The 12,727-nt window shown below is 44.6% G+C and overlaps 1 protein-coding gene across 4 annotated transcripts in view; it reads left to right on the plus strand.

Moving 5' to 3' along the window:
• The window catches only part of SYT17 (synaptotagmin 17), a 75,494-nt gene that overhangs the window by 36,039 nt on the left and 26,728 nt on the right, over positions 1 to 12,727 (plus strand). For all 4 annotated transcript variants that reach the window (XM_070412897.1, XM_070412899.1, XM_070412898.1 and 1 more), the window contains 2 exons: positions 3,186 to 3,306; positions 5,089 to 5,244. In XM_070412897.1, the coding sequence (XP_070268998.1) occupies positions 3,186 to 3,306; positions 5,089 to 5,244 (277 nt within the window). The remainder of the gene's footprint in view (positions 1 to 3,185; positions 3,307 to 5,088; positions 5,245 to 12,727) is intronic.

Here is a 12,727-nt window from a genome sequence, read left to right on the forward strand (position 1 = left end):
CCTGTCCGGCCAGTGTGGGTCAGTGGTTGAGCATTGACCTATGAACCAGGAGGTTGACGGTTCGATTCCTGGTCAGAGCACATGCCTGGGTTGCAGGCTCTATCTCCAGTGTGGGGTGTGAAGGAGACAGCTGATCAAGACTGTCTCTCATCATTGATGTTTCTATCTCTCTCTCCCTCTTTCTTCCTCTCTGAAATCAAAAATATATTTTAAAAAAAGAAATGGATTTTCAGTAAGTAAATAAATAAAACGCATTCCTATTTTAATGTTATTTGTGTAGTAGAGACAAAGTGTTTCTCCCAACCCATGGGAACAAAGGCAGGGGAGCTCACAGCAGCGGTTTCGGGCGGTGGTAAAAGTGTGTGCACATATCTGAAACCCTCTGCTGGGTGAGAGAGCAAGGTGGCCCTTTAGAAGTACTTCAAAGGAAGCACGGCAGGAGAGCCGGGCTGTTGTTTTCCCCAGAAAGTGCCTTTTGTCCCTGATGGTTTTCTTTGATTTCCTTTTTATTGATTAGAACTTAGCTGCGTTCAAAGGCTGCAGGGAGAGAGAATTTTTGTCTGGGAAGAGAGGGAGCGTCTGTACGAGCCGGCTGCTGGGAGCTTGCAGGGGGCCTTCTGGATTCATTTTAGTAATTTACAGTCTATTTCGGTTCTCCGAAGCTACCCCACGTGGTTCAACCAAATTAAGCTCATCAGGATCTTAAAAAAGGAAACAACGCCTGTTTATTTGTGACATTGCCTTGAGAAGGAAAAAGTAGAAGTGGCACCCAGTTCCTTCTCCCACCTCAGCTCCCGTTCTCTTGAGGTTGGATCGGGCAGGAGACAGACATCATGCCGATGACTCCCTTGGAACCGTCATCATGTGGCAGCAGAGCCACCAGTCGGGGCTGTGCAGCCTGTTCTCACGGCAATCTGTTGAAGTCGTTCAGGTGCTATGAGTGTAGTGGTGGCGAGATGGACACTGAAGGACAGAGTGCCACGGGAGAAGTGAGCAAGGTGGTGTGGTGGAAAGCGATGGAGGCGGGGAACTGTTTTTCACTGGGTGCTGGTGGAAACCTAGATGAGGTGGTGGCATTTCCATTGAGATTCCCAAGTTGAGGGCACAGCAGGTGCAAACACAGAGTGATGTCTTGTGTTTTCAAGGAATAGGTGAGGTCTGAGATGTAGGCAGGACCACATTATTTAGATCCTGGTAGACCTGTGATTCTCAAGTGGGCGATTGGTAATGTGTAGAGACATTTTGGATGGTTACAATTGGGGGGTAGTAGGCTTTTGGCATATAGTGGGTAGAGACCAAGACAACACCCCTAACACGTTTTGGACCAAGATTGACAAATCCTATTGCAGACCAGGCTAAGGATTTTGGATTTCATTCTAAGAGCGATGGCAGGTGTTAAGCAGGGAAGTGGGAAAATGGGCTGGTTCTGTTTTCCTTTAGAAACCTAGAGTATTGGACCACATTACTCCAGGTCTGACAACCTTACCTGACTACATTTGGATAGGAGAAGGGAGACTTCAAAGGGTTATAGATCCTCCCAGAATAAGCAATCCATTCTCCTCGGGGGCAGCTGAGCCTACTTCCTGGGGCGAGTTTTGTGTCTGGTGCTTGGGTTTCTGCTCACAGCAGAGGAAGCCCGGAGGAGGAGGATAAAGGATGGAAATTGAAGCTTGATCTTTGGCTTGCAGCTGGTGCTCTGGCCTCTTCCTTTGGTTGCTGCTAACACTTGTTCAGGCTGGAACCATGTAAAGAGAAGAGTCTGAAGCAGCCCAAGGTTCACAGGTTCAGTTAACATTTTCAGCCTCAGCACTATTGACGTTTTGGGCGAGATCATTCTGTGTGGGGTTGGAGGGAGGGGGGAGTGTCCTGCGCTTCCACCCACTAGATGTCAATAGCAACCCTCTCCCCAGTTGTGACAACCAAAAGTATCTCCAGACATGACCACATGTCCCTGGAGGTGGAGGGGCGGGGATAAAATTGCCCCAGGTTGATGTAAGTCTGATACGCCAATACTTCATAGCACAAAGATCGCCATAAATTCCATGATCCTTCAGGGCAGGGGTCAGGTTGGGGAGCTACTGGAGTAGGTGGTCCTGCTCTCTGTTCCCACATCCTAAGTTTCTTACCAGCTGGCTGCTGGTCAGCTTTTAAATGTAGCATCTTCTAGGGAAGAGAGACTAAGAAGACACTGGCCTCAGGAAGCCTCCGGGGACAGTTTTGTCCTCAGGCTGTTTGGAGCTGCAGTTTTTGATGCCACATGGATGCTGTTGCTCACAGGTGTCACACATTCTGGGGCACAGGAAGTGAGGACCTCACTTTCTCCAGGGCTGGGTTAAGAGATGACCTTGATACTCCAAGCCCTGAAAATTACGGAGCTTCTCATCTATGTCGATTAGGATAATTGTCAACTACAAGTCATTGCAGTGGTCTAAGTTTCCCACAATGATTACATCAGTATTATTTCTGAAATACCAAATATCCCATTCTTGTGAAAAAATAATATTTCTCTCTTTTTTATTTGAAGTGAAGGTGGAGGGATATACCCTGCTTTTAGAGGGCCCGGAGCACACACCTGTCCTACCTGACGGGAAAGCCAACATTGTCTTTCCCACTTAACAAACACACAATAAGTGAGGTTAACGATATTTGTAAGAGGAATCTTCACTACTTTTTTTAGAAATCCAAATTATTAACCATAGTGGTCATACTATCTGGAATTAGTCTTCCTGCATCCAAATGCCAACACTATCACTTTCCAGCTAAGTATTTAATCCTTCTGAGCCTCAATTTCCTCATCTGTTATATGGGAGTAATACTCATATCTCACATTATGAGATATTATGTAGATTAAATTATGTAAACTTATTATGTAGATTAAACCAGTTTTTATATGTAAAGTATTTAGCATAATACTTGATTGACCTGTAGCATTTATTTATTATCACTGTTGATGCTTTTGGTATCATTATGTTGTTGCTGTGAAGTGTTCTAAGAGCAGAAAAAAACTTTCTGAGGTAGAAAAAAATAATTGGGATCAGAGGCTAAAAGAAGTCAAAGAAAACGGTACCCACTGTCAACTGATCCACCCACAGAAGCCCAATTGTGAGCTTCTGGATCAAGTTCCTGTGCAATCGGTGCAAAATGAAAGAAAAAAGCAACTTCCCGACTATTTCCTTTCTCTGCAGAATGAAGTGGAGCTGGGGGAGCTACTTCTGTCACTGAATTACCTCCCAAGTGCTGGGAGACTAAATGTTGATGTCATTCGAGCCAAGCAACTTCTTCAGACAGATGTGAGCCAAGGTTCAGGTACAGTGTGGCTCCCTCCTTCCCCCTTTTCTTCGACAGGGCACTGTGTGTGTTTGACACAAAGGACCTGATTTTCTTTTTCTGACAATCTGACAGCCCAACCACCTACCCATCCTTTCATCTATTTTTCCATCAATCCATCCATCTTCCCACCCACCCTTCCTTTCATTCATTCATTTTCCCAACTGTCTATCTGTTTTTCATTCCTCCTTTTCCCTTCCTCTCTTCCTCTAGCCATCTAGTATTTATTGAGCTCCTCCCATGTGTCGGGCATTTTACAGGCGAAGAAACTGAGGACTCAAGATGAGAAATGATTTGCCTAAGACTTGGCTGGTGGAGAAAGAGCCAGACCATCCTGGATACTATTAATAAGATAAGATCTTGTGGGGATAGACAGTATCCAGAACTAGGATGTTAGTTCAAAAGGAAAAATAAATAATCACATCTCTCTTTAAATGAGGCAGGTAAATGATGCCATCTCATAATCCCTTTTGAATTGGGGATTTGACTGAGACCAGGTGTGATAACTACTGAAATTTAGATTCTCTTTGTACACATGCTGCCCCGGAGGAAGTGACTTGCCTTTCCCCTTGCTATGCCTGCAATAGAGACACCATCCTCCAGGTGGCGTTAGTGTGCATTGGCCTTGCATCCTGCTCAGGGAGAGTGGTGTACACACCCTAAGGTTTTTCCCCCCAGCTCATTTCAAATGTACCATAAATCTTTATAAATAAAAGCTCTGAAAAGACTGTCATATTTAAAGTGTCTATTTTATAGCAAAGCAATTCAAACATGACTTTTAATGAAATGGAACAGATTACATTCCATCTGTATGTAGCTTCTCCAGTGACAGCAAGGATATTATCATGAACGCAGCCATGGTCGCTGGGATCTCTTCAGCTCAGAGGTGGAAATACTGTCTTCTCTAAATGCAATAGCTAAAATAAATTACTTTTGCTATAAGGTGACAGCTGAATTTAGAAGACAGTTTGCATTCTCAAAAATCACATTACAAAAGCAGGTTTCGAAGGGGCCAATGGAAGGAATGGTTATTAAGGCTGGAGAGTCAGTATGATAAAATGATTAAGGGTTTCAGAGTCAAACTGCCTGGAACCAAATCCCATTTCTACTGCTTGCTAATAACATAGCCTTGGGGAAGTTATTTGACCTCTAAAAGCCTCAATTTCTCTACCTGAAAAACTGACATAATAACAGTATTCTTCTCATTGGGTTGTTTAAACAATATTCAGTTGTATAATGTACATGAATCTCTTTGTACACTGTAAAGTGATCTAAGAATGATAGTTATAATTCTGCCTTCTCTATTCTGACATGATAATGGGTTTCTAGGACAGAAGCCAGGACAGGCTCTGGGTCTGGCTCTTTCTCCATTAGCCAGATCTTAAGCAAATCATTTCTCAGCTTGAGTCCTCAGTCTCTTCATCTGTAAAATACCCGACACATAGGAGGAGCTCAATAAATATTGGATGGCTCGAGGAAGAGAGGAAGGGGAAAGGAGGAATGAAAAATAGATAGATAGATAGATAGATAGATAGATAGATAGATAGAAGATAGATAGAAAAATAGATAGAAAATAGATAGAAAAATGGATGAATGAAAGGAGGGGTAGGTAGATGGTGGTTGGGTTGTCAGATGGATGGAAAGAAGGAAGGAGGAATGAAGAGTAACAGAATGAATGGATGGGAAGTTGAGTGGATGAATGGATGGGTGGATTGGATTTCATGATCTCTAACATTCAGTGATGTTGTATCCAATTCTCAGACCCCTTTGTGAAAATCCAGCTGGTACATGGACTCAAGCTTGTGAAAACAAAGAAGACGTCCTTCTTACGAGGCACAATTGATCCTTTCTATAATGAATCCTTCAGCTTCAAAGTTCCCCAAGAAGAACTGGAAAACGCCAGCCTAGTGTTTACAGGTAGGTAGACCCTGATGCCTCCCCCAGGTGAGGTGTGTTCAAGTTATTATCCTAGAGGTAGAAGGCACCTAGAAAGGGTAATATATTTAAAACCTTCATGTCTGGTGTTCAGCTACCTAGTTTTGAATCTACTTACCCTTTGTGAACTTAAGCAAGACTCTTAGGGACACATAGCATAATTGTTACAAATACAAATTTTGGAAATGTATTTCCTGATATTTCCTCATAATTACTAAAGCCTTGAGCAAGTTACTTAACCCCTCTGAGCCTCAGTTTCTTCAGCTATCAGATGTGGGTAATAGTAGTATTTGCTTCTAGGTTTGTTGTAAAGATTAAGTGACTTACAACTTTGGAATAATAAGTGCTCACTATATAAGTTTTTATGATACTACTCAAGTAGTTTACTATCTAATAGGGAAACATGAGAAAATAGGGGCCTCAGAATCTTCAGAGAGGAGGATTTTGAAAGGCTTCCCAAAGGACTTCCTGTTTAAGTAGAGGCCAACCAGAATTTAATCTATTGTTTCCAGGGCATACTAGTTATCCACTGCTGCATAACAAATCACTCTAAAATGTAGTGGCTTAAAACAATGAACATATATTGTCTCATAGTTTCTATGAGTCAGGAATCTGGGAATACCTTTGCTGGATGCTTCTAGCCAAAGTTCTCAGATAGGCTGCAGTCAAGGTATTGGCTCGGGCTGCACTGTCATCTGAAGGCTCAACTGGGGGAGGATCTGTTTTCAAGCTCACGGACATAATTGTTGGCAGAATTCAGATTCTTGCAGCTGTTAGACTGGGGGTCTGATCCTTCCTGGGTGTTGACCAGTTGACCTGCCTCAGTCCCTCACCACATGGGCTTTACCATAGGGCAACTCACAGCATGGAAGATGCCTTCCATCAGGGTGGGCAAGTGAGGGAGCAAGAGAGGGTGAGCAGGATGGAAGCCAGAGCCTTTTTGTAACCTAATCTCAGAAATAACACCCTATCCCTTTTATTCATTAGAAGCACCTCACTTGGTCCAGCTCACACTCAAGGGGAGGGTATTGCATGAGGGCATGACTACTGGAAGGTAGAACCTATTGGGAGTCCTTTTAGAAGCTGCCCACCACAACATGGTTAGAGTTCATAGTAGTAATGGTTATTACATCCTGTATTCTACTCACGGCAGGGGCTTCACTGATATTACTGTTAATAGTCATTAGATCCTACCTTGTCAAGTCATTATCATCCTCATCAATTTATAGGGCTGAGGACTGAGGCTTAACAACCCACCCAGCATCTCACACTGGTAGAATTAGGATTCAAGCTCTGGTCTTGTTAACTCTTGTTAGAGCAAAGGATCTGCATTTCCTCAAGCACAGGGTGGTGCTGGCATCGGGGATCTGACATTGTAATTTGACGAGTCCTGCTCTGGGGTAATTGGCAGCTCTCATTGGTTTAGATCTAGTCTAGAGTCCTTGGCTGCAGGTCTCCAAGGAAGCAGGCCATGGCTGAAACCCCCTTGCATGCAGGGCTTCCTCTGCAGGAGCTTACTGTTTCTCATCACCAAGACTGGAAATGTTCCGTGCTCCGAGACCCCTCCAGGCAGGTTGGTTCTGAGCTTTCTCGGGGCCCGTCAGCAGGAGAGTCTGCAGCCAGTTAGGGGATGCCTGCCCTAAGCAGGTAGTATACCAATTCTATCTGATGCAGCCTGTATGGCTGCTGTCCAAGGACCCTGCTGTCCCTGAGATTTTAGGTCAAACACAAGACCTTCCATTGAATCTGTAAATGTTGGAGGGCAGGCAGTGGGAACTACAGTTAAACCTTATTTATTCAATAAATACTTGATTTCAATAAGTATTTAGTATTTACACTTTATTCAGTAAGTATTTATTGAAAAAGTCGTGTGTAAGTGAACCTACGCTGTTCAAACCTGTGTCATTCAGGGGGCAACCGTATTTTCAATACACAGTTAGGAATCCACAGATGTGAAGGGCTGACTAGTTACCCGTAGATTTTGACTGCATGGGGTCGGCACCTCTAACCCCGGCTTTGTTCAAGGGTCCACTCTATATGGAACCAAAACCAGATCCAAGCATGGAACATCGATTCCTAAGTCCCTACTGAGAATCAAGGCCTTAATGTTGCACTGGTCACGGGAGTGGGGGCAGAGGTCATTAAGAGCCCATATGGAAAGCCCTGACACTGTTATTTTTTTTTTTTTTTTTTTTTTTTGCAAGAGAATCAAAGGTCAATATAACATATCAATACAATGAAACATAATATTGGCATCATGGCTGCTTCAGGCAGCCAAATCCTACTAAAGCCTATTCTTGATCTTCCTATGAATTGTCCTTGTCTTTTTGGAGCCATGTCCATGAAGATGCAGGCATCATCTCAGTCTATTACACAGTATTGTGGGGGCTCCCGGCAGCAGAAGTGATCGCGAGCAATGTTACCAGCATCAGGCAGGTCGAGCATGCCGTAGCTTGAGCTTGAGCGGGTTGCGTTGATCTCGATCGACGCTCCATTTGGTGACGAAGTCTTCCCGGATCAAAGATGGACCCAGGTCGCGATGCCGTCTACCTTGCGAGCGGTGGGGGTCGTCAGCACCACAGTGTAGGGACCCTTCCAACGTGGCTCAAGGGTCTCCTGGCGGTGCCTTCTGCTGTAGACCTAATCTCCTGGTCTGTGCTGATGAGGAGGAGTTGGGGTTGGGCTGGTCTCGTACAGATTCTAGGGCCCGTTGCCTTCCTTTCACAGGCAGGGGGAAGGGCCCATGAAATCTCTGCCCTGAGGAACTGTGAGCCCCACCCTTAAATGTCCCAATCAGACTAGAAAATCCACAAATACCTTTTAAATCTACCCCAGAATTCCAAAATCCCAACCCAGCACAGAATATCACATAGCAAATCAAAGTTCCCAGCAAACAAACAGGGATGCTTACAAACATCAAATAAACATTTACACTTACACCTTTTCAGTGAACAAGTATTTTTACAGTCTTGGGCTCTTGAGCTGATAACAGGAACATCGCTCAAGTCCCCTCATGGGGGCCTGACAGGAACAGATGTGGGGGCCTTTCCCACATCCCAGGACTGGATTCTTGACCTATGTCTCATTGAGATAGAAACGGTTTTCACCACAAACAAACAAACAAACCCAAAACCAAAAACCAAGAAAATCAAGGCCAGAAGTACCCTCTGATGTTTCAGGGGTACCAAGGAAGGAGAAGTTAGGCAGTGTCCAGCCCTTCTCACAATCCACCACCAGTGACCAGTTCCAGCTTACTGGCCTACCATCCATTCAAAATTTCTTTCCTCCCATCACACCAAAGCCATGCTTTTCAGTTAGTTAAAACTTTTAGCCTTAATTTTTAGGTGACATGTAAATAATTAACATTCCTCAGATTAACAATACATTCAAATTTAACAAGGATACATATTTAAGCAATAAGAACAGATCAATTTACAGAAGCAGAGACAGCATGCAATCCAAACCACAGCTGTGGGTAAACACATTACCTAGAGTCCTTGGGTAACCTAAGTTAAACTTAGGCATATCCTGGGTCTCCCGAACACTGAGTTGCAAGTTAGCTGGAGCCCTCTGATCCTGGGACAGCTATGCCGTCCCTCCCAGGCAAAGGAAAAATGTGCCCTCTAAGCCCAGTATGAAACCAGTTTCTACCTGAAATAATACTTTAGAAATTGGATTACTGCTATCAGTCCCTTTTAAGACTTTGACATAAGCTATTTAACTTTTGTTTAGGGAGGGAACATATACCCTTTAATTGCCCTTAGTTTAAGGAAAGCAGGGTTTTCTAGATTTAAGAGATTAGCTTAAAAATAGTCTACACTTTTTTTTTGCAAATCAGGACCAATAAGCAAAGGCATTTAGTTACCAGAATTACACAAATTTTCCCAATTCAATCCGAACCTTAAACTTTTATCTGGCAAGTCAAAATATTCAGCATTTCTCAATCAGTCTAGAATCTAGCTAGCATCCCTTTTTTTTTTTTTTTTTGGGTAAATGATCAGTCTTGGGCTCCATCCTGCACATCTGCAGAGACTCTAGCTCAAAACTCTATCCAAAATCGGACAGTGCGCGCATTAGTTTTAAGCCAGCTTTTCTCTCTACACATGCACAGAAATCCCAGACGCATTTACTTGGGGAGGGGGTGACCTGTTTTCACAGATCCTCACTTAGATACCCACCTGACCGAAGTCGTGGAGCCACACAAAGGAGGGGAGAGGGCAGGCCCCCTCCCTCCACACTCACACACTTTCACTAGACATTCACTCAGAGTTTAAACAATAACAACTTCCCAACTCCTGAGGGAGCTCTACAGCCTCCCCCAATCTCCTTGAAATGATCAATCACAATATCCAAAGGAGCAGTCTGAGTCCGTCCCATAACATCCGTCCAGTAAGTCCACAGAAAACAGAAAAACACAGACACAGACAAACAGAGGGCCCCAAAGAACATCCTTCCAACTCCATGGAAGCAACTAGACGATGGCCTTACGCCAAACCGGCGGGAGCGACCCGCCTCGTCTCAGATTCTCAGATTGAGGGGGTTCCTACAGACCTTCCGACTCCGCGGAAGCAAAACTACACCCCTCCAGATGGAGGGTTGAGGCGTCCCCTGACTCCTCCTGCCTTTGATCCCCCTGTGCGTCCACTTAGATCATTGTGGGCGATTACAGATTTCAGAAGTGAGCTCACACAGAACAGATACAGAACAAGTCCCTGAACAGAGGCAGTAGAAAACTGCCTAGGAATGCTTCTCTTCTACCTTTTTTAAAAGATAGGTCAGATTCGAACCCTTAGCCAGTCCGAGTTTTGATGGTGAGTACCATCTAGAAGCCATTCCTCCAGATACAGGAAAAGTCCCTTAGAGGTAACATATATCACACAGAACAGAATACACAACACACAGACACTTACTGCGGCCAGTCAGACTCTTCGAACTGGGGGTCCCTGGATGGTCTTGGGAATCCCAGACGAGCCCCCAAATGTTATGCCCAGATTTCAGGATCCCCAAGAAACCACATCAGGGAGCCAGCCATGTCCGATGCAAAAGCATAAGAGTCTTTATTCGAGCTAGCTCGGCTCCCCCACCTTGCCGACACAGCAGCAGGAAGCAGAGAGCGACACTGTTATATTTCATGAAGAATGTAGCACATGGGTATTATAATGAATGACACAACTCAAGGTGTGTAAGGACAAGGAATCAGAAGAGCAGAGGGGTGAAATGCATGGGCTACATGTGGGGGAGGGGGGCGCCTGACCCTTGGGTTTGTGGCCTTGAATAAGATCTGTGTGCTTAGATTTTTCTCATCTGTAAAATTGGGATCGCTGTACAACAGCATTTCAAAGGATTGTAGCATGAATTAAATGAAGGGGATGCTGAGCACTGTGTCTAGCACCTAGCCTTTTTAAAAAATATATATTTTTATTGATTTTAGAGAAGAAGGGAGAGGGAGAGAGATAGAAACATCAATGATGAGAGAGAATCACTGATTGGCTGCATCCTGCACACCCACAACTGGGGATTGAGCCCGCAACCCAGGCATGTGCTCTTGACTGAAATCGAACCCAGGACCCTTTAGTCCGCAGACCAATGCTCTATCCACTGAGCCAAGCCGGCCAGGGCTGTTAACTCTTATTAAAAGGAAATCTTACTGTCTTCATCATCCCCCTTCCACTCCCTGCTCTCTGAAGTCAGCACCTTTAATGTCCAGGTGTGAATCATTCCACACACTTCTCCTTGTTCACACAAACATCATCCACATGTAGAGGATTCAGTTCTTTAAAAGGTGATCATTAATTCAAGAAGTGTGCATGAAGCACCTTTTCTGAGCTGGACACTGTCTCCAAGTACTGGAATGCAGCCGTGAACAAAACAGACCATCTCTGCTCTTGTGGGGCTTCCAGACCATTCTGTGGACATCACTCTGAAACGTGCTTCTGCGTCATTAACAGTGAGTGTGTTCAGTCCTTCCAGGTGAATGTAAATGAGAAAGCATCTAACTCTTTATTTTCAGTAACTGCGTTATATACCACCGGGTGGAACACTATGGTAAAAGCGGGGGTTATTCATTCCCGGGTGGGGGGGGGGGAGGTGTGTTACAGAGCTTCCGATAATGTGATGTGAACTCTGGATGACCCACCTTAGAAAAATACAGAGGGGACAGAAAATTTTGCATGTAGTTCAGAGGTTTTTTGAAACCCATAAACCCCATAAGGCAGAAGCCTCCAACTGGAGCGGCACCCCCAACCCTGCACCCCCCACATCTCTCATTGGACCCACCCTACCTGAGGTGGTTGTCGTCAGCTGCACCCCTCAGACAAGGCCTGTGTCCTCCGTTCATGGAAGACTTGCTTCTCTCTTTTAAACACGGGTTTGGGCCCCTGGCTCAGGGTTCCCTCTCCTCAGGTTAAAAGCCCATTGAAAATGTTCTTTATAGACAAGGAAAGATTGCAGGCCTCCCTGTCCCCTTAGGTAAGGATTCTCGACCCTGGCTGCACTTCAGAATCAGCTGGGAACTTTAAAATGCTACCTGGGGGCACACCCTACCCCAGAGACTATGATTCAGTTAGACTGTGCGGGGGGGCCTGGGCTCGATATGTTTCTAAAGCACCCCAGATATTTCTAATGCTCAGTCAGGTTCAGAACCATGGCTATGAGTGGAAATCCAGCTGGGTGACATTTTTCATAAAAGGCACTGGCTGGAATAATGAGAGAATGCAGACTGAGCTGATATATATCTAGACAAAGCCATTGTTCTCCTGAATCCAAATCCGTAAGGTTCTAGCTTGCGTTGTTTATAACGAGGGGAAAGAGCTGTTACCTCCAAGCCCATAAACTTGTTTCCAAACACTTCATAAGAAAAGTAAGGTTGATGTGCAATTTGAGCATTTGCCAAGAATCCTGGTTTAAAAAGCCTGTAATTATGGTGGGCTGGGCTCCTGAGCAGTTTCTTTCCTGTGTGGGAGAGGGTTCTTCTGTAATCTTCAATCAGGTGATTTCTGCAGCTGAAGTTTAAAGAAAAGATGGAGGAAATTGCTTTTCAACTCCTGGGCTAGCAATAGGGTGTCCAGGAATGTGGAGTGGGGTTGGCCACTGAGGTTATTGGGCTGTAATTGGAAGTGGGGGGTGGGGAGAGAAAAAAAACATAAAAAGATATGCAGCTTGCTGATGGCTGCTAAAATTTTTTAAATGGAATTACTGTAATTCTACTTCCGGGTGTACACCCAAAGGAATTGAAAGTAGGACTCATATGTGCACACCCATGTTCATAGCAGCATGTTTCACAATAGCTAAAAGACGGGAGCAACCCAAGTGTCCATCGATGGGTGGATAAATGGATAAGCAAAATGTGGTCTATGCATGTGGTGGAATGTTATTCAGCCTTAGACGGAACGAGATTCTGACACCTGCTCCAACATGGATGGACCTTGAGGACATTACGCTAAGTGAAGTAAGCCAGATATGAAAG

Source organism: Myotis yumanensis, unplaced genomic scaffold, assembly GCF_028538775.1.
Source record: "Myotis yumanensis isolate MYYU_CA2020_CCGP unplaced genomic scaffold, mMyoYum1.0.hap1 SCAF_4, whole genome shotgun sequence".
Taxonomy (NCBI): domain Eukaryota; kingdom Metazoa; phylum Chordata; class Mammalia; order Chiroptera; family Vespertilionidae; genus Myotis; species Myotis yumanensis.